This window comes from Malania oleifera, chromosome 4 (assembly GCF_029873635.1).
Source record: "Malania oleifera isolate guangnan ecotype guangnan chromosome 4, ASM2987363v1, whole genome shotgun sequence".
In the NCBI taxonomy this organism is placed as follows: domain Eukaryota; kingdom Viridiplantae; phylum Streptophyta; class Magnoliopsida; order Santalales; family Ximeniaceae; genus Malania; species Malania oleifera.
In genome coordinates, this window is record NC_080420.1 from 101,025,863 (window position 1) to 101,050,328 (window position 24,466).

The following is a 24,466-nucleotide window of genomic DNA, read 5'->3' on the forward strand; positions in this document are numbered from 1 at the left end:
CTTCTCATAAATTAAAAATTGAGATTTCTATGGATATGAACTCAATACCTCTTATTAATGAAAAATTTTGTAACTCGCCAATATTCACTTGAACCAACTCCTAAATTATTAATTAAGAAAATATATTTTAACTAACATAGACACATTTAGTCGGGAAGTAACTATTCCCTCTTCTTCTTCTTTTTTTTTCTTAATTTTTGTTTTATTTATTCTACTTGGCCTGGTGGCGATTTAATTATGTGAAAAATAAAAGAGTCGTTATTCTTGCACCATATATAATAATTAATGCCTATTGTAAAATTCCATTATAAGCTGTTTCCCATGCAATATATATATCCAATAATCCTATGTTGTTTTTGTATTTTTTTTTTTTATCGTGTGTGTATTTTTTTTTCCCGTTTTTCAATAAGCGTGTCGGTTTGAAGCTTGCAGCTACCTAGGCATATTTAATCCATGCCATAGCTCACTTTTTCATCGTATAGGGTCAAAAAGGTAAATAAACTTCCATGCAATGTGCAAAATTGTAATTTAACATGACATTCATTTGACAATTAGTTAAAAGGAACTTTTTTTCTCATCCTCTCTAAATAAAAACTTACATAAAAAAAAAAAATTTAAACTAACGTTAACCTGCACTGTATTTTGTATCGCAATATAAATCGTGAGGTACGATTAACATGAAATGTTGACATCATTTGGTCATAAAATCATGACTCTATTGAAAATTATGGGGACTTTACGTAAATTATGAGTATTTATTGGGTGTCAATTTCTTCTCTTTTGTTCAATGAATGAACTTTCCGATCCCACTCAGTTTCATTTAAAATTAATTAATTAATTAATTAATTTTATAACGTAATGAATGAGTCTAAGATCTTTTTCCAATACATATTTTTTAAAAAAAGAGAAAAAAATGTAACCGATAGGGTTGAAAAAAAGGTAAATAAATAGATACAGCTAGCAACTATTTGGTATATTTAATCCATGCCATAGCTCACTCTTTCATCATATGAGGTCAAAAATGTAAATAAACTTCCATGCAACGTGCAAAATTGTAATTTAACATGACATTCATTAGAAAATAAATTTTTTTTTTAAAATTAAGTAAATTACTTGCCCAATATTTGTATCTCAATGTGAATTGTAAGGTTCGATTAATATGAAAAGTTGACATCATTTGATCATAAAATCATAACTCTGTTGAAAAATTATGGCGACTTTACGTAACTCATTATTGCATGTCAATAAGTACTTATTTGGCGTCGATTTCTTTCCCTTTGTTCAATGAATGAACTTTCCGATCCCACTTGGTTTCATTTAAAATTTATTAATTAATTAATTGATTTTGTGATGTAATGGAAGAGGTAAGCCCTTTTTTAATACATATTTTTTGAAAAGAGAAAAAATGTAAGTAACCAATAGGGTTGAAAAAGGAAAATAAATAGAAAAGAAAGAAAAGAATGTGGAGGAGATACACTCCCAATTTACTTAATAAAATATTTTTAAATTTGAAGATAAATTCAATGTGTATATCTATATTTTATTAATAGGTGATAATGGAGGGGGAAGGATTCTGTAGTAGAAAGTTCCATAATTCATTACCATGTTGACGTAGCTGCAACCAAACAAACGTGCGCATGCCATGACGTGTTTTGATTTGATTTCTATTTTTTAATTTTTTATTCAATAGCAAGTCCAAGGGTGAAAATTTAAAGTTTTAGTTCAAAAGACGGATATTAGCAAATCTGCAACTGACGTTAGGATTCTCGGCAATTCAATAACAAGGGTATCCATCAACGATTTTCTCCTGAAAAGCATTCTTTCTCAAACCGTCGAAGGGTATATGTAGAAACTCTCAACGGTTTGCTGGAAAACTATATAATTACCTTTATAGACCTTTCTTTTATTAATAGGTGATAATATACGTTAGGATATTAGCAAATCTTCAAATGTACATTGGGATTTTCCATCAACGGTTTTCTCCTGAAAAACATTCTGTCTCAAACCATCGAAAGGTAAATATAGAAATTATCGACGGTTTATTGGAAAACTACATAATTCCCTTTATAGACCTTTATTAGGTTTGAAAAAAAGATAAGGATCTCCCTTGATATTTCAAAAATCTCATTGACCTCTCCTAAAATTTAAAAAATATCACAGATTTTTATTGAAATTTGTCAAAAAGACACAAACATGCCCTTAGAAGACTTTTTTTTTTTGGAATATAAGAGGAGGTTTGTGCCTTTGTTTGACAAATCACTAAAAAGGTTCCTGAAATTCTTAAACCTTAGGGGAGGTCTCTATAATTTTTGAAACCTTAACAGAAGTCTTTATCTTTTTGTCAAACTTTAGAGGAGGTTAGTGTACTTTTACCCAAAATTTTATGTGAGGAACTTCTATAAGATATGTTTTACAAGTGAGTTTGACTCTCTTTTTTTGCCTCAATTTATCTTTTTTAATAATTAAAATTAGATCACGCGTGTTTTGTAAACAATTTATATCTACTTTAGTCATTTTAAATACTTACAAATTTCACAACTTTTTTTTATCAAACACTCCAAATCTAACTTTTTTTTTTTCTAGTAGTTCCCTTTTTCATAGGAGAGGGGGCAAACATTTTTAAGGTAATATAAAAAGATCATTTTTATCATCTCTTTCTTAAAAGGTTCTTTTAAAAAGTCACATGAGGTCAAACTATCCTAAGAAAAATCTTTGGAATCAATTACTATGTTTTTTAACATAAGTAAAAGACAATCACCTATGAGAATTTAGGTATACTCCCAAGAGGGCGGTAATTTGGGATTTTTAAATTTCTTTACTTCTTTGGATTACTAATTCCTTAGTTGAGTTTTAATTTTAGCTAAATTTACTTTATGTAAGTAATCAACCTTCAACAATCACTTAAATAATGTAATATTGATTAATTAATCAAGTTTAGTCAATATTCAATCCAAATTCAATACGTTGATGTGAAAGCCTAGCTGATAAATTCTGAGCATCAATTTAGAAATGCTAGAAACAAATCTCAAAATATTTTGAATTAAAATTCTGATTTAATGAAATATAATTTCAGAGATTTGATTTTATAAAAATTGCAACTTAAAATACCTTTCAGCTGTTGATATTCAAAATCAGAATTTTAATTGAATATATCAAATCAACCAATAACCAATATAGTATACTGATTTCAAATATGGATTAAAATCAAAAGTTCAGCAATTCCCAAAATTCAGCAAGAGTTAAAGATCATACATGCAAAGCATATTCTTACAGAAAATTAAAGAGAGTAGGGAGAAGAGCTGAGAGCCGAATTTTTTACAAGGTTTGGCTAGCAGCCTACGTCCTTGCCTTGAGCAACCGCTGTGAGAATTTTGCTTTCCAACTTTATTTAATAGACAAAGTTACAACCTTTCTCCTTCTCAAGTGGAAACTCCTCTCTAATAAGAGTACCCCTTCTTGCTAAGCAACGATCCAATACCTTGAATCGTAAAAAACAATAACAAAGAAACAAACTTTGTGTCATATAAGAAAACTCTTTGTTAGATCATATTTATACAATTTAAAGAACAATATACTTCAACAATATAACAATATAAAGATTGAAGCTCAAGTAAATATCATTGTGTTTCTATCTTAGATTGAAATGCTCAGTGAAGGATTAAAGAATCGTGAGCTTTTATCAATAAGAACACAGCAGGAACTTTAACAAAAGTATTAGTAAGATAGCTTTAAAGAGTAGAAAGAATTTGCTTGAATGTTGATTATTGTTGTTGTTTAATTATTGGGATTAACATGTATTTATAGATATTAAAATACATGTTAAAATTTTGGTGAGAGGTGGGAACTCTTCTTTTTGGTTCAACTGGTGGCTATCATCATGCCCGTTATCTGTGAACACTGAGGATATTTTGATCAAGAAACTATGTATTAATGATTGCTAGTTAAATAATAATTGGAACTCTGATTTAGTACTGGAATTGGTTGGTGCCGATAAAATAAGGGAAATTTTGCACCAGGTGCCGGCGGGTAAAAGTGGGTAGGATATTTTTGTCTGGAAGCCTGCCCCTGACAATAATTTCTCTACAAAAACGGCTTGGGAGGCAGTGAGGAGCAGAAGTGATAATTTTGTGTGGAATGACTGGTTTTGGCATTCTTTATTGCCTAAAAGAATCTCAATGTGTTTATGGAGAGCTTGGTTTAGATGTTTGGCTGTAGATGACAGAATTTAGGCCAAAGAAATATCGATGGCTTCAACTTGTGATTGTTGCGTTCAGAAAAGTCAGGAAAACATTGGTTATATTCTTTCTTTAGGTGAGGTGGCTTCAGAGGTTTGGCGTCGGGCTAGTGTGGCGTTGGGGATTCCTTTCCAATGATCCCTTCCATGGAAAAACAAAATGGCAAATTGGTTCTACTATGCTAAAAAAACGTCTATTAAAGGTATATTATTCGGGCTGATTCCGTGTTTAATTACGTGGTGCCTCTAGAATCGTAGATGTAAAGTGAGAATGAGAGGATTTTATTAAAGTGCATATCAGATGTGGAAAAATGTTCGATTCTGGGTTAGTTTTATTGCTGAGAGCAACAATTCTTTTCAAATATTGAAGAAGTCGGACATTAAGATTTTGATTAAGTTTCAAATTAAGCATCAAGGAATTTGTGACAGGTCTGAAAAAATTATTTAGTGGATTAAACCTCCAGTAGGTTGGATAAAACTTAACTGTGATGGGAGTTGTGGGGCAATCTAGGTACTTCAGGAGGTGGAGGAATTATTCGGGACGGCCATGGCATGGTTAAAGCGGGTTTTTCAAGTTATTTTTGCAATTGTACGAATAATAGTGCGAAATTAAAAGCAATTAGAGAGGAAATTCATTTGTGCAAAAGTTTGCATTATTTTAATGTGATTATTGAAAGTGACTCGCGAATTGTAGTTCATTGGCTTCGGAAAGGTAAATGTACTTTGTGGTATCTTTGGGAATTTTGGGAGGAGCTCATGGTGGAATTAGAATAAGTGAACGTCATGGTGATGCATCAATATAGGGAAGGCAATAGTGCGACTGATTTTCTTGCTAAAGAAGGAGAAATGAGAAACAATGTAATTTACGAAGAACAACACCTTCTACCATGTTATCTGAAAGGTATTCTTCAGATGGATAGGTGGGGTCTCGTTTCCGTTCATCATTAGTTTAACTCTAGAGTTTTGTTTGGTGTATTTTGTTTTGAGTTTTGTTGTGTTTATGTTTTTATCTTATTTGTCAGTTATGTTTAGTTTTGTTGTCCTAGTTTGGTTGGTCTTGTAATCACGATATTCGTCCACCAAAAGTGAGGGTATTTTAATAAATAAATGGAGGTGTCGCCCTTTTTTTTTTTTTTTTTAAATGTATTTATATACGTAAAAAGTAAATTTTCATATTCCCCAAGTTACTTGTATTGTTTCCCAAGTTTTCTTAAAATTGGGGGCCAAGCAATCAATTTTGGAAACTTTCACTCGCTGTTGTAAATTTTAAAGTACGACAGTCAGTTGATTGTGACCTGAGGTCAGTCACCTATGCCTCTTAAGTTCACTGTGCTAGATGGGTTAGTCTTTTGTCTCGATTATGTCTGTTTAGTTTTTAACAGCACAAAAATGTTAGTCACCTGATTATGTTTCATCAGTCGCCTATCCTGCTTCTGTTTGCTCAATTTTATCAGCATAATTATGTCAGTCGCTTGACGACAATGCATCAGTCAGCTGTCCTCACAACTTGTATGCTTTCAAGAAATTTGTTTCCAAAACTCTTTAGCTTTTAAATTTGGAATGTTGAAATGAGACTTTTAAAAAAATATTTTTCATGGTTTTCAAAAACGGGTCTTTAACTCAATAATAGTTCCTAAGAGTTTCAAACATTTATATTGAAATTTGTGAAATACTTCATGAGACTTCTTAAAGATTATGACTTTCTAATCACTAAGTCTTCATGCATTGCTTTTTATTTTGTCTTCTTACTTCAATAGTCTTTAACTTCATAAGATCTTCTAACTTTAAGTTCAAGCTTTGTAGCACTCGATGTCACGACCTGCTTATTAAATTGATTTTTTTTTTCATAATAGCAAATAAAATACTCTGATACCATAGTATTAACCTAAGCAGCAGGAAGCAAAAATCATACAAACGCAACCATAAACCATTATATATAATGCCACATAATACCAGAGTACTACATGTTTCTAAAATATGTACATGTATTTGTTTCCCAAAAAAAAAATACCCTCAGCTAGCTAGGGTTTACAAAAACGTTCCCAAAATAATACTCACTCTCTGACAGGGCACTACAGATGCCCCTCTATTTGCGAGCCTGGTTTGCTCGCCTACCTAGATCACCTGAAAAATATTTAAACACTTGGATGAGCCAACGCTCAGTAAGAAGAAATATGCTATTACTAATGTGTGGCAAATGAGCTATTATATATATATATATATATATATATATATATATATATATATATATTTCATGAAATCTGTAATTCATATAAACATGAATAACTGAGTACAAAAGTACAGCACAAATAATAAAGTACACCCCCCTTTTCCCTATTGCTTGACATATCAGTATTATGGTTATAATTCAAAATACTTCTAATGTATATAAGTAGGATCCCCGTTTCTGTAAATCAATACGTAAGTAATAGTAACTGAAACTGTTCCCTGTGGCTATCTGTGTCATGACATGCCTCTTATGACAAGGTTGTGCGGCCCGTAGACTGGATTTACCCTGGCTGGCCAACCAAGAATAAATCACTGAACTCCGTCAGTCGACCTGCCCACCTCAACCCATATCTGGATGGGGAGCCTAACCTCTTCAAGGGCCTACGTGGTCGACCGTACTACGTATTATCTGAATAGGTGGTTGCACTCATAAAGTAACATAGTATCTGTAGCAACGGTACTGTGCTCTATAGCTACAAGTCCAACAGGGTCTGATATCATATAATATATTTCTATACATATTTATTTGATTTACCATGATTCTGAAGTAATCATAATAACCATGATGCTGCAAAACGTACTGAAATCTGAATAATCATAACATGAAATTGCATATTCATAATACTGGAATTCATATAATCATGATACTGAGATTCGTATAATCATGGTACTAAAATTCGTAAAATCATGGTACTGAAGTTCACATAATCATAGAACTTAAGTCCGCAAAATCATGGTACTGAAATTCATAAAAATCATGAAACTACAATTCGTAAAACATATCCCCGTACTACATACATATTCACAAGCCACACCATACTTTAATACATAATTTTCGTAAATAAATACATTGTATACTATTTAGAAATTTCCTAACATAGCTTATATCCCTTACCTTAACTCTGAAAAGCCCCTACTGTACTTTAGCCCGATACCCGCAGGGCCTCCTATACAACACCTTGAAAACGATATTTTCCAGAACTAAATATCAGTATTTTTCTGCCTACATCATTTCCTATAACTGCCAGGAAGTCAAAAACTGGATAAAAGTCCTTACCCTAAATTTGGGATGAAATCCAACTTTGCTTTCGTGATGATCCGCTCCTGTAGATTCGCAGAGAACTCTTCTAGGAGTGTCGCGGTAGCTTCGGATTGTCGATCCGGTGACTAGTGGGGCTGGAATCGAAGAGAGAAGGGAGAGGGAGACATAGAGAGAGAGAGAGAGAGAGAGAGAGAGAGAGAGAGAGAGAGAGAGCTTGGTAAAAAATAGTAAAAAATCCCAGGTTTCCACTATTTATAGGGCCAGGTTCGTCGATGAGACATGTCACCTCGTTGACGAGCCCTTCACAAAATTCGTCAACAAGACCTTGTGTTCTTCGACGAAATTCAGAGCAGTCCGAACCGTCTCTCGGTATTTTCTCATCGACGAAATTCTGAAGACCTTCGTCGACGAGACCCTGTGTTCGTCGATGAAGTATACGGCCTCCTTCTGTTTCTGTATCTATTTTCTCTCCCTCTTATTATTAAAATGCTATTATTCTTCGGGTCACTACACTTGATCTTAATCTAAAACACTTGAATCCTGAAACTTCACTTAACCAAATATGTTAAATTCATTTGATTTGTTATCATCAAAACAAGATTTTAAACTTTGTTAGGGCAACAACCTAGGTTGAGTTTTGACAAAAAGACAAAGCTCTCCCTCGTAAAACTTTAGAAATCTTTAAAAAAAACTCCTAGAATTTTAAAAATTCTATAAATCTTTCTTGACATTTGATTTTTGAGACACGTATATTCCTAAAAAAGTTTTTTTTTTTTTTTTTTTTATCAAACACAAAGAGAAGTTTGTCTGAGGAGGTATGTGAAAATTTTGAAATTTCAAAGGAGACTTTTGAGATTTTTAAAATCTCAAATGAGGTTTTTGTGTCGTTTTTGTCAAACCTCAAAGGATGTTAGTGTCTTTTACCCTAAATTTTAACTGTGTGAGATGTTTGTATAGGATACATGAGGTTCGATTAGTGGGTTAAACCGTACAATACCATACTAAAGTAGGTTTAACACTATTACATTTGATATCGAAGTCACTCTAAAGGTACTTGTTAATATATCTCCCTAAAATACCCTTGTACCTATGTTAGTATATCTCCCTTACCCTTGTACCCTAGATGCCTCCTTCTCCTATAAAAGGATGGCCTTGTACAGTTGAATGTGTACAAACAAAAGATTAATAAATTTTGCATTAATCTTAACATGGTATCAGAGACAAGTTAACCCTTTCTTTTTTTTTTCTTAAACCCCCTGCTCGCTGCCATTCTGGACGCCATCATCGTCATCGTTGGTAGCCGTTCCCTCTCCATCGTCGCTCAATCATCAATCGTTGGTAGTCGTTCCCTCTCAGCCCGCCCCCCGTTTCTGTTTGCCGCCTCCTGTTTTAGTTCGGCGCACAACACCCTGGGCAGAGAATCTCTGTCTTCTCCGTCTATTCTCCCCGTCTCTATCTTTCACGACGCGAGTTCGTTGTCGTGCTCCGCCGCTTATCTCCGTCGTTTGTGCACTCCCTGCTGATGTAGCAATTGAAACCGGTGCGCCTAGCCAATCCTTGATCTCGTCCCTGCGTCTCTCGCGTCTTCACTGGTTCGGCCGCAACAATAGTTGTCCCCGCCGCTCCCTGCATGAGCCTGCTCTTGAGTCTTCACGCCCTCTGTCAACACCTCCTTGAGTCTGGGGATCTTCGAAATCTCAACCCCGACTGAGAACTCTTCCCAGCGCAGCACCTTGAGACAACCACGGCGGCATTTTTCGTGTGCAAGCCAGAAAAAAAAATAAAATATATATATAATTCCTCACAATTTTTTCTCAAATTGGGCGATGTTTGGGTTCCTTCCCTGCCACACCTTCTGGATTTTGAAAGTGGCTCTCTGTGATACTCCAGCTACCCATGGTTTTGGCTGGTTCTGTGACGTGGCTGGGTTTTGAAAGTGGCTCCTTGAGACTTGATTATTATTATTATTATTATTATTATTATTATTATTATTATTATTATTATATTTTATTTTTACTGTGCTTCACTTTTCATCTTTTGTCCATGCATCTTTGGCCACCACGTGCAGGATATGGATAACCTTCTCTGACGAAGCACCAGTTTTCATCTCTAAAAAATTCCGTTAAATTGCTATTTTCTTTATGGCATCTTTCACTGATGTTGCCCGCCCTATAGAGATTGTTTTGAATGGCTCCAACTATAATGCTTAGGCCCAACAAATGTTAGTTTTTTTTATTGGTTAGAGATTATGGTGTTTTGTTACTGGAACAAAACAAAAACCCATGAAAACTACCACAAAATCAATGGAAGAGTTTGATGAGGCCCTTGGTGAATGGGAAAGTACACACTGTAAGATCCTTTCCTGGTTTATTAATACATCTGTTCCTACTATTCAGAGTCTACTTCCAAAATTTCGTAATGGCAAACTTGCTTGGGATTTTTTGGCCAAACTATACAACTGTGGTAGTAATGTTGCTCTCGAGTTTTAGTTGGAAACTAGGCTTTCCCAGATGCGTCAGGAACCTCGACAATCTATTGCCGAGTTTCATGCTCAGGTTAGTGGCCTTTGGGATCAGCTTTCTTAGGCTGACCCTACTTTTTCTGATGAGCAGTCGATCAAACTTTTTGCTGCATATCGAGACCATCGTCAGTTTATGTACTTTATGATGCATATCCGGGACGAATTTGAGAATACTCAAGCTTCCTTGTTACATCGCTCTTCTCTTCCTACACTTGAGGTTGCTCTTGCGGAGCTCATTTCTGAGGAGACACGCCAACAAACTCGTCGGGCTCATTCTACAAATATGGTTTTAGCTATTGCTCCGTCTAGTTCCTCTACTCAGGCTACTCTTGCTGCAGCTGTTGCATCTTCTAAACCGCGTCGTTTCCACGGCCAGTGTCACTATTGTAAGGAAGATGGTCACCGTATTTCCGATTTTCCTAAGAAGAAGACCAAGGATGCTAGGGATGCTCTCAAGACTAAGGCCTCTTACTCTTCCAAGCCCGTTGTTGCTGTCTCCACCAGCTACTCAATTTCTACTCCATCTTTTGTGCCTCCTTTGTCATCTCTTTCTATAGCTGACCTTGAGGCAATTATCACCCAGGTTCTATCTCGTACTTCTACTGCCTTATCATTCTCCATAGGTACCCCGACACCTTGGTTTATTGATTCTGCCTGTTGCAATCATATGACCTCTAATTCCTCTTTAGTGGCACATAAGCAGTCTTTAAATCCTATTCCCTTAATTTATACTACTGATAGTTCACATATGTTTGTTAGTCATCTTGGTCATATTTCTACTCCTACTTTTTCCGTGCCTGACACATGTTGTGCCTAACTTGTCTCTTAATCTCCTTTCTGTTGGTCAACTTGTTGAATGTGGTTTGATCTTAACATTTTCTCACAAAGGTTGTGATGTGCAGGATCCGAAGACGGGCCAACTTGTTGGGACCGGGCGAAAAGTTGGTTGCCTGTTCGAGCTCACATCTCTGCATTTGCCTCATTCGTGTTCTCCTCCGTCTTTTTCTGCTGTAGTGTCTTCTAGTGTTTGACATTCTCATCTCAGTCATGCCTCGTTGTCTCGTGTTCAGTCTTTAGCTTCTAGTGGTTGCTTAGGACATGTTAAATTTGACCATTTTGATTGTATGCCTTGTCAACTTGGGAAACAGAAAGCTTTACCTTAATGAAAGTAATTCTTTGTCTTCTGCACCTTTTGATTTAGTTCATTCTGATATTTGGGGACCTGCTCCTATCCTTACTAAGGGCGAGTCTCGTTACTTTGTCATTTTTATTGTCTCTTAATCTCGGTATACATGGATTTATCTTTTGCATGATCACACTGGGTTACTTAATGCTTTTCGTGACTTTAAGCAGATGATTAAAACTCAGTTTGCTCGCACCATTAAAGTCTTTCGGTCTGATAATGCCCTAGAATATACTTCTACCCCTTTCATTGAAGAACTTTGAGAGGCCGGAACCTTACCCCATTGATCCTGTCCATTCACCTCCCAACAAAATGGTCGTGCCGAACATAAGTACCGTCACATTCTTGACACTATTCGCTTTCAGCTCTTCTCTGCATCCCTCCTAGAATCCTTTTGGGGTGAAGCTGCTCTTACTGCTGTTTACACTATTAATCGGGTTCCAACCCCTACTCTTTCCTATAAATCTCCATATAAGGCTCTATATGAAAAGGTACTTGATTATTCTTTTCTCAAAGTCTTTGGTTATGCTTGCTTTGTTTTGCTTCCACCTCATGAACATACAAAACTTGAACCTCGCTTTCGTCTCTGTTGCTTTCTTGGTTATGGCATTGAACACAAGGGTTATCGGTGCTATGACCCCATAGCCAAGCATCTTCGCGTCTCTCGGCATGTTCAGTTTTGGGAACACAAAATGTTCGCTAGTATCTCTCCATTTTCTTCCAATTGTCTCTCATACTCCCCCATTTTCACTGATCCTGCCCTTGATCCCTCTCCCGCTTTCTCTTCTAATGTAGGTCCTCCTAGCTCATCAGGTGATCCCTCTGCGTCTGCTGCTCCCAAACCTGGACCGTCTGATGATCCTGCCATCGCTTCCACACCGCCTGAGTCCACTGATTTGGATGTCTATCGTTCTAGTCGGGTAAGGGCACCTCCTACCTATCTTAGTGACTTTCACTATTTTTCTACTCTTGACTCCCTTCACGAGCCTTGCAGTTATCGCAAAGCTTGTTCTGTTCCTATTTTTCAGCAAGCTATGATTGAAGAACTTGACGCCCTTCACAAAACTCATACTTGGGACTTGGTTGACTTGCCTCCTGGTAAGACTGTAGTTGGGAACAAATGGGTGTATAAACGAAAAAAAAATTTCAACAGTTCTGAAGTACGACATAAAGCTCGTTTAGGGGCAAAGGGCTTTACTCAGGAATATGACATTGATTATGAGGATACATTTGCCCTTGTTGCTCGTATTACCGCCGTTTGCTCCCTTTTGGCTGCTCGGCGGTGGCCTTTATTTCAGAAGGATGTCAAGAATGCCTTCTTACATGGTGATTTGGCTGAGGAGGTATATATGCAGCCCCCTCCTGGGTATCCTCATTCTCCTGGTCAGGTTTGTTGTCTCCGCCATGCTTTATATGGGCTTAAGCAAGCTCCTCGTGCTTGGTTTTCCAAGTTCAGCTCCACTATTGCCCAGCTTAGGTTTGCCTCTAGCCCCTATGATTCATCTCTTTTTACCCTTCACACTGCTACTGGCATCATTCTTCTACTACTTTATGTTGACGATATGATCATTACTGGTGATGATACTTCTAGTATTCATGAGTTTAAGCAATTTATGTGTCGGCAGTTTGAGATGAAAGACCTCGGTTCTCTTCGCTACTTCCTTGGCTTAGAAGTGTCTCCTACCTCTGATGGCTACTCCTTGACCCAAGCCAAATATGCCTATAATCTTCTCACACGTGTTGGTCTCACCGATTGTAAGATAACTGATAGTCCGCTGGAGCCCAACATCAAACTCCGTCCTACTGATGGGGAGCTCCTTCCCGATGCCACTCGTTACCGACAGCTTGTTGGGAGCTTGATTTACCTCACTTTCACTAGACAGGACATTTCCTATGCGGTGCACCTTGTTAGTCAGTTTATGTCAGTTCCTCGGTCTATTCACTATGCAGCTATTCTTCGCATCTTACGATATGTGAAGGGCACCTTATTTCATGGCCTTTTTTTTCCCTCTCACTCATCCTTGACGTTACAAGTTTATTCAGATGCTGATTGGGAAGGGGACCCTAGTGATCGTCGGTCTACCACTGGTTTTCTTTTTTTACTTAGTGACTCTCTTATCTTTTGGCGGAGCAAAAAGCAGACTGTTGTTGCTCGCTCTAGCACTGAGGCTGAGTATCGGGCTCTCACTGATACTACTTCTGAGCATCTTTGGCTTCGTTGGCTTCTCCAAGATATGGGAGTTCCTCAACCCTCGAGCACTCCACTTTATTGTGACAATCATAGTGCTGTCTAGATCGCTCACAATGATGTCTTTCATGAACGCACCAAACATATCGAGATCGATTGTCATTTTGTGCGTCATCATCTTCAGGACGGGACACTTTGCCTCTTGTCCGTTCCTTCGGCAGATCAGTTGGCTGATATCTTCACAAAATCTCATCCACCTAGTCGTCATCGTGCTTTCGTCTGCAAACTCCAGATGTCATCTTTGATACCATCTTGAGTTTGAGGGGGGATGTTAATATATCTCCCTAAAATACCCTTGTACCTATGTTAGTATATCTCCCTTACCCTTGTACCCTAGTATGCCTCCTTCTTCTATAAAAGGATGACCTTGTACAGTTGAATGTGTACAAACAAAAGATTAATAAATTTTGCATTAATCTTAACAGTATTTTTATATGGATGGATCCTACAGAAGAGTAAGGTCATCCTGAAAGGGGCGTCAGAAATTAGACGGGGGTCTATTCATGATTCAACATTAAGTGTGTACTACGAGATCTTAAGCATATAAGAATGATTTAACTTCAACCCGAGCATTTATTTGTAAAAACTAGGGAAAGTGGACAACAATTTATAAGAGTGGACTAAGACCATCACATTTAACTTTTATTTACTTAAAAAAATTGCCTCATTTAAGGAATATGTACATATTAAAACATATTGTGAATTTCATATGCTCCAAAATTTGGATCCTAATATTTTAGGATTCTCCTATATTGGGATACACATATCTCCAATTTTATCATATTTAAAATTTATTTAACTCTTACAGAACAAATTTCCACCCTTTACGCCTACATTCCCTCCTTTTTCTATATAAATAAAAGCATCACTTACTTTCTCAATTTTTTGCTGGTCCTTAGCCCTACACCCAACGCTCCAGTAGTTCATCATCAACACAACCTGTCATTCATTATTGTAAAGTTCATCTGCAAGGAGATTGATGCCTCTCCAATGGTGCTCTCTCTCTCTCTCTCTCTCTCTCTCTCTCTCTCTCTCTCTCTCTCTCTCTCTCTCTCTCTCATACTCTTGAATAAGATTAGCAATGGGTTTTTTGAAAAATATATAAATATCAACCCCTTCAAACAAAAAATATAATTCTAATGTTACAACTTTATCTTAAAAATTTGTGTTTACCTTGATCATATAAATTCTTTATATCTTTTATTTTAATCTTAATTATGAATAATTGTGTGTGTATTCTACATTAACAACATAAATAAATAAATAAATAGTTATGAATAAAAATATACTCTCATTAATAAAATAAAAGAAATCTAATAAGGCGGACATACATCAATATATCTTAGTGGTTACATAAATTTCACATAATTAAATTTAAAAAATACTTCATTTTATTTATAGTATGCTTCAAAATAATAATTATTAATAAATTTATACACTTATTAATAGAATTAAAAAAATCTAAAGGATGGTGGACATCAATTTATACTAATTAAAATTTTTTAAAAAAATTTAATTCTATGATTAGGGTTTGGTAGAAAATTTTAATTCAAATATCATTAGTTGTTACAAAATTTGAATTAAAAATCATGTTATAATTTCAAAATATTGATAATTTTATCTATAGTTAGTTTCATAATTTTACATTACATTTAAAAGAATTTTTGATGCCTAAAATTATTTGCAAATACTTACATAATTAATTTATTCTAATACATTACAACTCTATTTAATTATTTATTTATTTATTATGACAATGTAAGCTCGTGTCTCATTCAAATTTAATTGTAATAACTATGTGTAAATGAATTTTAAACTTTGACTTTTTATTAAAGTCGTTAATAGATCATATTCTACATCAAAAACATAAATAAGTAAATATAAATGACTTTATATTCCCATTAATAAAATAAGAAAATCTATTAAGTATGGTAGTGAGCAATATATATTAGTGATTGCATAATATTTAGTCCAATTTTGATTTGTTGTTAGGTAAATTAATTACAAACTTATGAATTTGTTCAAAATATTAATCATTTTACTATGCGCAATTTTAAAATAATAAGTATGAATAAAATGATGCTCTAATTAATCAATAAAATAAATATAAATATGTATGTATGTATATGTGTGTGTGTGTGTAGATATATGATAAGGATGGTAGACATAAACTTATTTGAGTTGCTATAAAAAATTTAATTCAATTTTAATTAGTTGGTATTTGAATATTTAATATAATTATTATTATTATTTTTTATTACATAGGAACTCCAGCGACCAACAAGCCCTTCGGACCCTCTGGTGCGGCACCAAACTTACGGATAAGCGTCCTCCCCCTAGGTCTCGCTGATCAAGTAAAGTTCAGAATGCGGACACGACTTCCATGCATCAGTTGGACGTTCGGTCAACCCAACCTCAGGGACACATCTCCATTACCATCCACGGTTCCTGCTGGCTCACAGAGAACTCCCACCATTCACGGTCCCTGCTGGCTCACAGAGCGAACTCTCACCATCCACAGTCTCCGTTGACTCACAGAGTAAATTCTCACCATCCATAAGTACCGCTGGTTCCGTGAGTGTATCTACATGAAATTGAACCCCTGATACTTCTTCTTACGTGCTGATGCATTTTCATCGTGTCATGCCCGTGGGGGCTAATATAATTATCATTCGTTGATATAAAAGTTAAATTACAATTTTTTTGTTATACAATTCTAAAATATTAATAATTTTATTTATGGACTAGTTTCAAAATAGTAATCAATTTATCAATTATAAATTTATTGCATAATTTCAAATTGTTAATTTTTTTATAAAAAAAAACCCAACAATTAAAATTTTTCACTATAGTTGAACGTGAGGAAAATGTTTGAAATACATGAAAAATGTTGTCCAAATTTCAAAGCCTATGTCCATGGTTAAATTGCTTTGTAAACACTTACATAATTGATTTATTCCAACACATTATAACTTTGAAATTTTTTATTTTCACCATAATAATTAATTTGAACTCTTTGTCTCATTTATTTTAACTTAATTATGAATAGGTATGAGTAATGTATTTAAAGCTCTAAATATACTAGTATCATTAATAGGACATATATTAAAATTGATAATATAAATAATAATTATGAATAAAGGTATGCTCAATTCAAACAAAAAACCTAATAAGGGAGTAGATGTCAACATATTAGCGGCTATATAAATTTAATTTAGTTATAATTGAGTATTGGATAAATTAAATTATAAAATTTATGCGACGACTTTAAAATAATAATTATCTGTAAGCGGTTCGAAAAAAATTTAGTTCACTTATAATAAAAAATTATAGAAAATTTTAATTAAAATGTCATTAGCCGTTTAAAAAGTTAACTTATAAATTTATGTTATGTATATTTTTTAAAATATTAATAATTTTATTTATAAGGGAGTTTCAAAATATTAATCAACTTATTAAATTATAAATTTATTAAGCAATTTCAAATTATTAAAAACAATCTTCAAAAAAATTAACCAAATACTTACCTTGTGTTTGGAAGCATCGGTTTTAAACTTTATATTTGGATTTGTTTGAATTTGGAGAAAACAAAGTATAAAATTATATTAAGTTTCTTTACTAAAACACAACCTTAAGGTTTTCATCGAAGTTGAATCATAAAAAAATGTTTAAAATATATAGAAAATATTTCCAAAATTTCAAATCCTATATCTAAATATATGAAAAAAATTTTGATTTACCTATGGAATTGAAAGTTTGTATTTTTAATAATATTATATCTAAATGATTTTGTTTAAGATCTATTTTTGAAATCACATTATTGCATGTCGTATAATTATAATAAAAGAATTGGATAATTTTTTATAAAAAAACATATATTATTACCGTAAACAAATGACAATGTGAATTTTTTTATGAATACATAATAACGAATTGGCCCTTCATCATTCTTAATTTATGTATACTCCTTTCCAACTCCATATTGTATAGAATAATAAGAAATAGATAAGAGATAACTGTTATTTATTCCCAAGTTTTTTATTGGGTTTTATTTTAGTTTTACAAATAACTATTTTGTGAATCAAATATAAATTTGAATATTTGACATTGTAGTTCGAATATACTTCTCTTATCATTGGGTTAAGGTCGGTTCGTTTATAAATTGATTAATTAGGTATATATTTCTGACCATACACTCAATTCACTCACTGTCAAGTATCTTAGGAAACATTCTATTAATGAAATTTTTATGTTGAAGAGTGAGAATGAGCTCAGGATGGGAGATAGGTAACTTCTTTGTCTAGCCCAGACCCAATGTGAACACTCCAATCAGCCCAAAAATTCACTATCAGGGATGACCACTTGATACATGTTTGGTCTTGTGAAAAGATGTCGAACTCAAAAAAACATTCAAATTTAGGTCACTGATTATAAAAGACGAACTAAATGATCGTTTTAACATTTTGCAGCATTATGTTGAGGTGTAGTAAATGATCATTATATTTTGTATTGGACCTAATGCACTAAGTAAGGAGAATTATCAGGAGTGCATCAATGGGCAAACGGCTTTCACCCCTCCCCCCGAGTTTGGTATCACACCATAGTGTTCAAAGAGGCGCAATGGTAGCTGGAATTCCCGAGTTATCAAATAATAATAATAATAATAATAATAATAATAATAAACCCCCAGGATATGATTCAGATGGTAGTGCGGGGTGCGGGAGTGCCTCTCACGAGGTCAGGTGTTCAAACCCTCTCGGGTTCGTTTCCGCACCTGGATTCTTGAAATTTACCTCTCTTTGGAGTTGTGGGGTTGGCTTCAAGGGGCACGGGATTAGTCACGTGTGCCGTAAAACCGACACGTGGAAACCCGGTACGTAATCCAAAATAATAATAATAATAATAATAATAATAATAATAATAATAATAATAATAATAATGTGAAGACCTTGTTTACACATAGAGCTAACAATGAGTCACGTTTCTTTATACGAGGAAAAACCTTGCCCTCACCCTAATTTTAGTATGGTTTCCCGTCAAGTCACAGATCAAGAAAAGGCAAAAGGGTGGTGAACTCTCCATAAATATGCAAAAAATTCATTTGGGATCGAAACAATGAAATCTATAGTACAAGGTACCCAGTTTTAACGTTTTTATTTCTAGTTTCATGTTCATGTGCTTATCAGTCTTAGTCCGAACCACTACAGATGTCTTTTATTATTATCGTTATTATTATTATTAATAATATTTTTATCTTCTGAGTTATTAATTTAGACATTATAATTAAAGCATATACATAATAAAAAGATGTGGCTCTCCCCAGCTTAAGCATGCCTTTTGTTATGATAATAATGTTGCATAGTCAGACATATTTTCAACTATTAAAATATTACTTAGAAAAGTATCCTCATTGAAAATGATACATAATTTATTTAGAAAAGGAGAGAAAGAAGGGCGTTGAATTGAACTAATAGGGTAGCTTTGAAAGCGAGAGGAGAATGGTGAGGAAAATTCAAATGCATATCTCCGACCCTTTACCGACAATGGATTTGTCCACGAAAAGCTTCAGCGTCTATGCTTTGGATTATGAAATTTCACCAAACTCTCTATCTTCAGATCTCCACTTTTCATGTTTTTCTCTTTTTAGTTCTTTTATTTTAGGGTTCCAAAAGTGCTAGTGAGATCATTTTATTTGACCATGCCCGATCATTTTGTCGCATTTTCATTTGTAAAACCGAGCTTTGTGGAGACTCAACTATAAATATTTTAATTTATATGAAAAATTATTACTTGTATCGAAGACACGAAGACTCTGTTCATACATGTTTAAAGTTGCTATGATTATTTGACTTATTTACGATTTTCATTGTACTTTCTACATGATTTTATTTTCCAATTTAAATCTTCTCTTAGCTCATATAATCATGACGTTAAATCATGCACTATAAAAAGAAAAAAAGACATTCAGTGATGAACAAAGACGTCATCAAAAATAACAAATTTAAAGTAAAAATACTTTTTTGATGAATTTATTTATCCAGCATCGTTATATTTTCCCAAGAAGCTAGAAGTATTAGATACAACTATATATATATATATATATATATATATATATATATATATATCCATTAAAGAGTTCATTTTGGTAGATGATGAAGTTGCACTCTTCATTTACTTAACATTCTTGTATTTGGAAATTGATTTTAAACCTTAGTCATTTAGGGGAAATAACGGTTATTGGAATGTCCTTCAAAACTAATTTTAGATCAAGATTGCTTTCTAACAAGATTTATACAAGTTACTATAATTAATTTTGTAGAGCAAAATGATTGCTATCGCATTATTGCTATCCAAAACGGATCTTAATGAAGTCATTTCTTTAAACATTTAATCACCAAAAGATAGATCAAGTTGATGATGAAATGGTTCTATTAATTATTATATGCTGCTACCCTAAAAATTTTTTTTCATTTTTTTGTAATAATATTCCCTAACACTATGATATTTCATTGCAAAAGGTATAAATAACAAAACAAAAGAATAATTACGACCTTAGCCACCAATATTATTATTTATAGATCACATTTAATCATTAATTAATATTGACTCCGCGGTTTCAAAAAAAAAACTAATGCTTTGATGATAACAAAATATTATTAATTAAACAATATCTTCAAACTTAGCCAACCATCATTCCATTGAAGCTATTGGTTAAGTTTATTTGATTCAACGATTGACATCAACATGATGTGATTATGATGTCAATAATAAAAATAAATATTGTTCCAAAAGTAACGCTCCTATTGAAAAACATTTCATCGTCATCAATCATAAGCATACACGAAATGGAAAATAATTTCAAGATGTGTACCTTAATTATTTCATGAATTCCATTGTTGAGATTCAAAGAGTTTTCCAATGTTTCAAAGAGTTTACTACCAAGAGACTTCTCTAAATGTATGGTTTGATGGGCAACCACGCTCAATTAGGGTAAGGGCGGGACATCACCTTATTGCTTAAATACTAGTATAAGGAAACCCTACCCATTACGGACTTCTGCAAACAAGGCCCATACATACTAAAATCTCATGGACTAGTGCTTTAGGCCCATAATCATAATATGGTGATCACTTACGTAGCACCCCGAAAACACACCCATAAAATACATAAAATTTCCATATTATATCCACATCATTCAATACCACATGCCCTGATATCACATTTATAAATTTTTAATAATCTAGTGGGGTTCGTAGTATCACTATCTATATTTAAATAATAAACAAAATGGAAGCGAAATATTTTCTAATACCATAATTACCCTAGCTACCGAGTACTAACCCATCCTGGGTATATAAAAATCCCAAAATGACCAAAAATCTAACAATAACAACATGGTATCCTGCCCACACTTACCCTCGGCGAGAACGTCTAAGTCCCGCCCAGGAGCTCCTAGGCTTGACTCCTTGAAGGCCTTGAAAAGTTAATATGTTTGATGGGGTGAGACACCTCTCAGTAAGACAAAATACATTATATCAATGTGTGGCAGATGAGTTTTATTGTACAATCATTTATATACATTTCCTGTAATAATCTTAAATAAATACAACATTTATATAATAAAACATGTTTATAGAATTTCTAACACATATATCGTTGCAGTCTATTAAAAAAAACTTACTAACGCGTATTTTACGGCAAACCACAAATAACATAATATTGCAGTTCAAGTAATATCGCAGCTAATATAAAGCAGTTCATGATAAAGTCTACTAACGTAGGTTTTACAATATATAGGAGATAAATTAATTCACACGGCTATAAGACTTCTATAGCACTTCAAATTTCCTGAACTGAGCATACCACCCCATCGACATCAATTCAGGTGTCACACAGGCCATCTGCCTCAATTTATATGTCACACAAGCTATTTATATGCCACACAGGCTAGTTATGCACCACACATGCTAGTTATATGCCACACAGGCTAGTTATGCGCCACCCAGGCTAGTTATATGCCACACAGGCTAGTTATGTGCCACACCGGTTAGTTATATGCCACGTAGGCCTTCTCCTTCATTTTATACGCCACACAGGCCTTCTACATAGTTATATAATCAGTCACTCCATATTTCCCAATTCAGTGCAAGGTATAGCTTATTCATACAATGGAATTAAAAATGTCATGCCCAAAAAATCAAATCAGACTTGCCATTTAATGATTTCACAATAATCCCAAAATATACATATATCCATAAATCAACCTAACCACACATGCTTGCAATATCATACCATAACAGTTTCAACAGGATCATTTAAATCATTTCATTAAGTTATCCTCATGCCACACTTTTTAATTATAAACTTGTAATATGACAAATTGCCTAGAAAAATTCATTTTTTTCGAAAAACTAGGTCTGATCGCCTCCACAATTTATTTAACCAAAAATATATTTTTAGCAAACAGAGATGATTAACCTACATACCATAGGTTTTCCCCAAATATGTATAATATTCAAAAACTACGATTTTATATGCATGAATCATTGAGAAATTCATATACGGCATATACGTAACATATTCTTGAGTTTAATTGGTTCAAAATCTAAAAAGTAGCTGACATAACCTATTCCCCTTACCTTTCTCTGAAGAAAACGCCTATCACGCTCCCTGGAACAAACCCTAGGTTACTTAACACGGTGAGGAGAGAGTCGTCGGTAAGCCAAGGAAGAAGGGAGAGACATCCGGAGGGCTTGCCAAACTCTTGGGAGGCCATGGGAGCGAGAGAGACGTGCGAGAGAGCGAGGGTTGGCCAGGGGAGTGACACCCTAGAGAGAGACGGAGAGAAAGATGAGAGGAAACAAATATTTTTTTAAAAAAAAATGACTTACATCAATTTATAGGCGTCACTTACGCGGATGAAACCGTTGATGGTTTTCCCAAAACCGTTGACGATTTGGCTTGAAGCAAGCCATAATCTCAGCCTTTAAGGTCGGTCGCTCAAATAGACACAGTTAGAAAAATTTACCTTCTGACTTTAGGTGCCTGAATGAAGGTTCGGGTGGTTGGGCCAAGGCGATCTTCCAAACGCTCGAGGTTCAGTCGCTTGTCTCATAGTTCGATCTGCCAAACTTCTCATTTCGGTTGCCCGAGGTATACTTGAACGTAAGGTTCGGGCACCCGGGGAAGGTGAAAAAGTCAATATTCATGGTTCAGTCGACCGTGAAAGTTTAGTTCAATTTCGATTTAGTCGCTCAGGCCAAGTCAACTATTTTGACTTTTCACCCATTTGGTCAACTGAGGTGTTTTCAACGCACAAGGTTCGGTCGCCCGAAGTCCTTTCGAGTTTTAAGAAATGGGTCTTGTTTTTAAGTATGGTTTTCCCTTGTTTGCATAATTTATAATCTGTAAGATTGAGGGGATTTATCAAAGTGATGTGCAAGGACCTAGGGTCAATTAAAGGTCTAGGATTTTTAATTAATCCCAAAAATCCGGCGTCGATCGACCGAAGGGTGATTCCTAAGTTCATGTGATTCTTATGGTCAAACTATGGTCTTGAGCATTTAAACCCTATCATGCATGATATATAGATTATTACAGACCATAAAAAACTTATTACAATTACAATACAACTTGAAAGAAAAAAAAATGAACTTCATGTTCTGCTCCTTTGTAATATTATGAATTGCGTCAAATGATGTGCTCGCTTAAGTGCTTCTCAGCTTCCATATCTCATCTATCATTCATGCTAAGAAAAGTAAACCTATTAATTTAGGTGTAATCTCAAGAGAGGGGTGAATTGGGTATTTTCAAATTCTTTCAGATTAATTACCACTTAATCCCAATTTCTACGTTAAACAAATTAAATGCGGGAGTTTGAGGTTGATTTAAATTTATTTTATCAATGAATTTTTTTTTTACCCAATTAAGTGTGTGTGGAGTTATTCAACATACACATGCAAGCTAGATATTGAAATGCGATGCGAAAATTAAAAAGATAAGGGAAGAGAGAAGGCAAACACGATTTTATGAGGTTCAGCCAACCTGACCTACATCCTCGCTTTGAGCAACCCACTCAAATATTCCATTATATCCCTGCTTCTTAAATTAGGACGGAGCTTCCCTTACATTTGCTGCCTACAAGAGGCACAGCTTTCTCCTCACCCGGTTCATAACCCGAACCGTGATTACAATATAATATCAAATCTGCAAAACAACTCAAGAATCGCTTCTAACAAAGTTAAGTGAGTGCAATTGAAACCTATCACATATACATATGATGAAACTTGAAGCTCAGTATGTAGGAAACGATACAATCGTTATATAAATGAAATGCTTCAACCAATTTCCCTTTTATCAAATCTCCCAAGTAATGATTTATGTAAAATCTTTGGAGAAAAATAGGGTTCTAGTTCTCTTTGCGAAAATGTACGAATATCAAATGTGAACTTATCAAAAACTTTGTCTTGAATATTATATCGATCAAAATCAGAAAGCTTTCTTTCAAATATTCAACCAAAATACGATCTTTATAATATGCAAATATATATATTGTGATTTCCAAAGATCAAAAACTGAATATAATGTTTTCTAGGAAATATCCCTCAATAAAATATATAGTTATGAACACTAAGGATATTTAATCAAGTGATTTTAAGATATCTAAAATATAGAGCCTGAATACACACTTGAATCAAAATGTGTTCAACCAATGGCAAAGACCTTTCTTAATTAGTGATCTTATCTAAATAATCTATAAGTAAGTACACTCAAGATCAATCACTCAGCTTATATTCAATAACAGATTTTGAGATGAAAAGTTCTTTGAAAGATATATATCAACAAGCAAATCGATTTAGATGAAAAACTCTATAAGAATAAATATTAACGGGCAAATCGATATACCAAACCTCAATACCAAAATGATTGCAGAATGATTGCTAGATTGTCTTTTAAAAATCAAGATAGCCTTAGCTCAGATTTGACATAAGAACTTTGAAATCCCAATC

General features: G+C 34.2%; 1 protein-coding gene across 1 annotated transcript; it reads left to right on the forward strand.

Moving 5' to 3' along the window:
- The first annotated feature begins 10,015 nt into the window (after positions 1 to 10,015).
- Positions 10,016 to 11,057, forward strand: LOC131153907 (uncharacterized). The gene is made up of 3 exons (XM_058106354.1): positions 10,016 to 10,060; positions 10,118 to 10,609; positions 10,929 to 11,057. The coding sequence occupies exons 1-3, from the start codon at positions 10,016 to 10,018 to the stop codon at positions 11,055 to 11,057; spliced, it is 666 nt and encodes a 221-aa protein (XP_057962337.1).
- Positions 11,058 to 24,466: the final 13,409 nt, after the last annotated feature.

Excerpts from the sequence above, each read along its gene's own strand:
- LOC131153907 (XM_058106354.1), top strand. The coding sequence starts at position 10,016 with ATGCGTCAGGAACCTCGACAATCTATTGCCGAGTTTCATGCTCAG. Across the intron at positions 10,061-10,117 it reads TTGCCGAGTTTCATGCTCAG|TCGATCAAACTTTTTGCTGC; the intron begins GTTAGTGGCCTT and ends TCTGATGAGCAG. Across the intron at positions 10,610-10,928 it reads TTGAGGCAATTATCACCCAG|GATCCGAAGACGGGCCAACT; the intron begins GTTCTATCTCGT and ends TGTGATGTGCAG.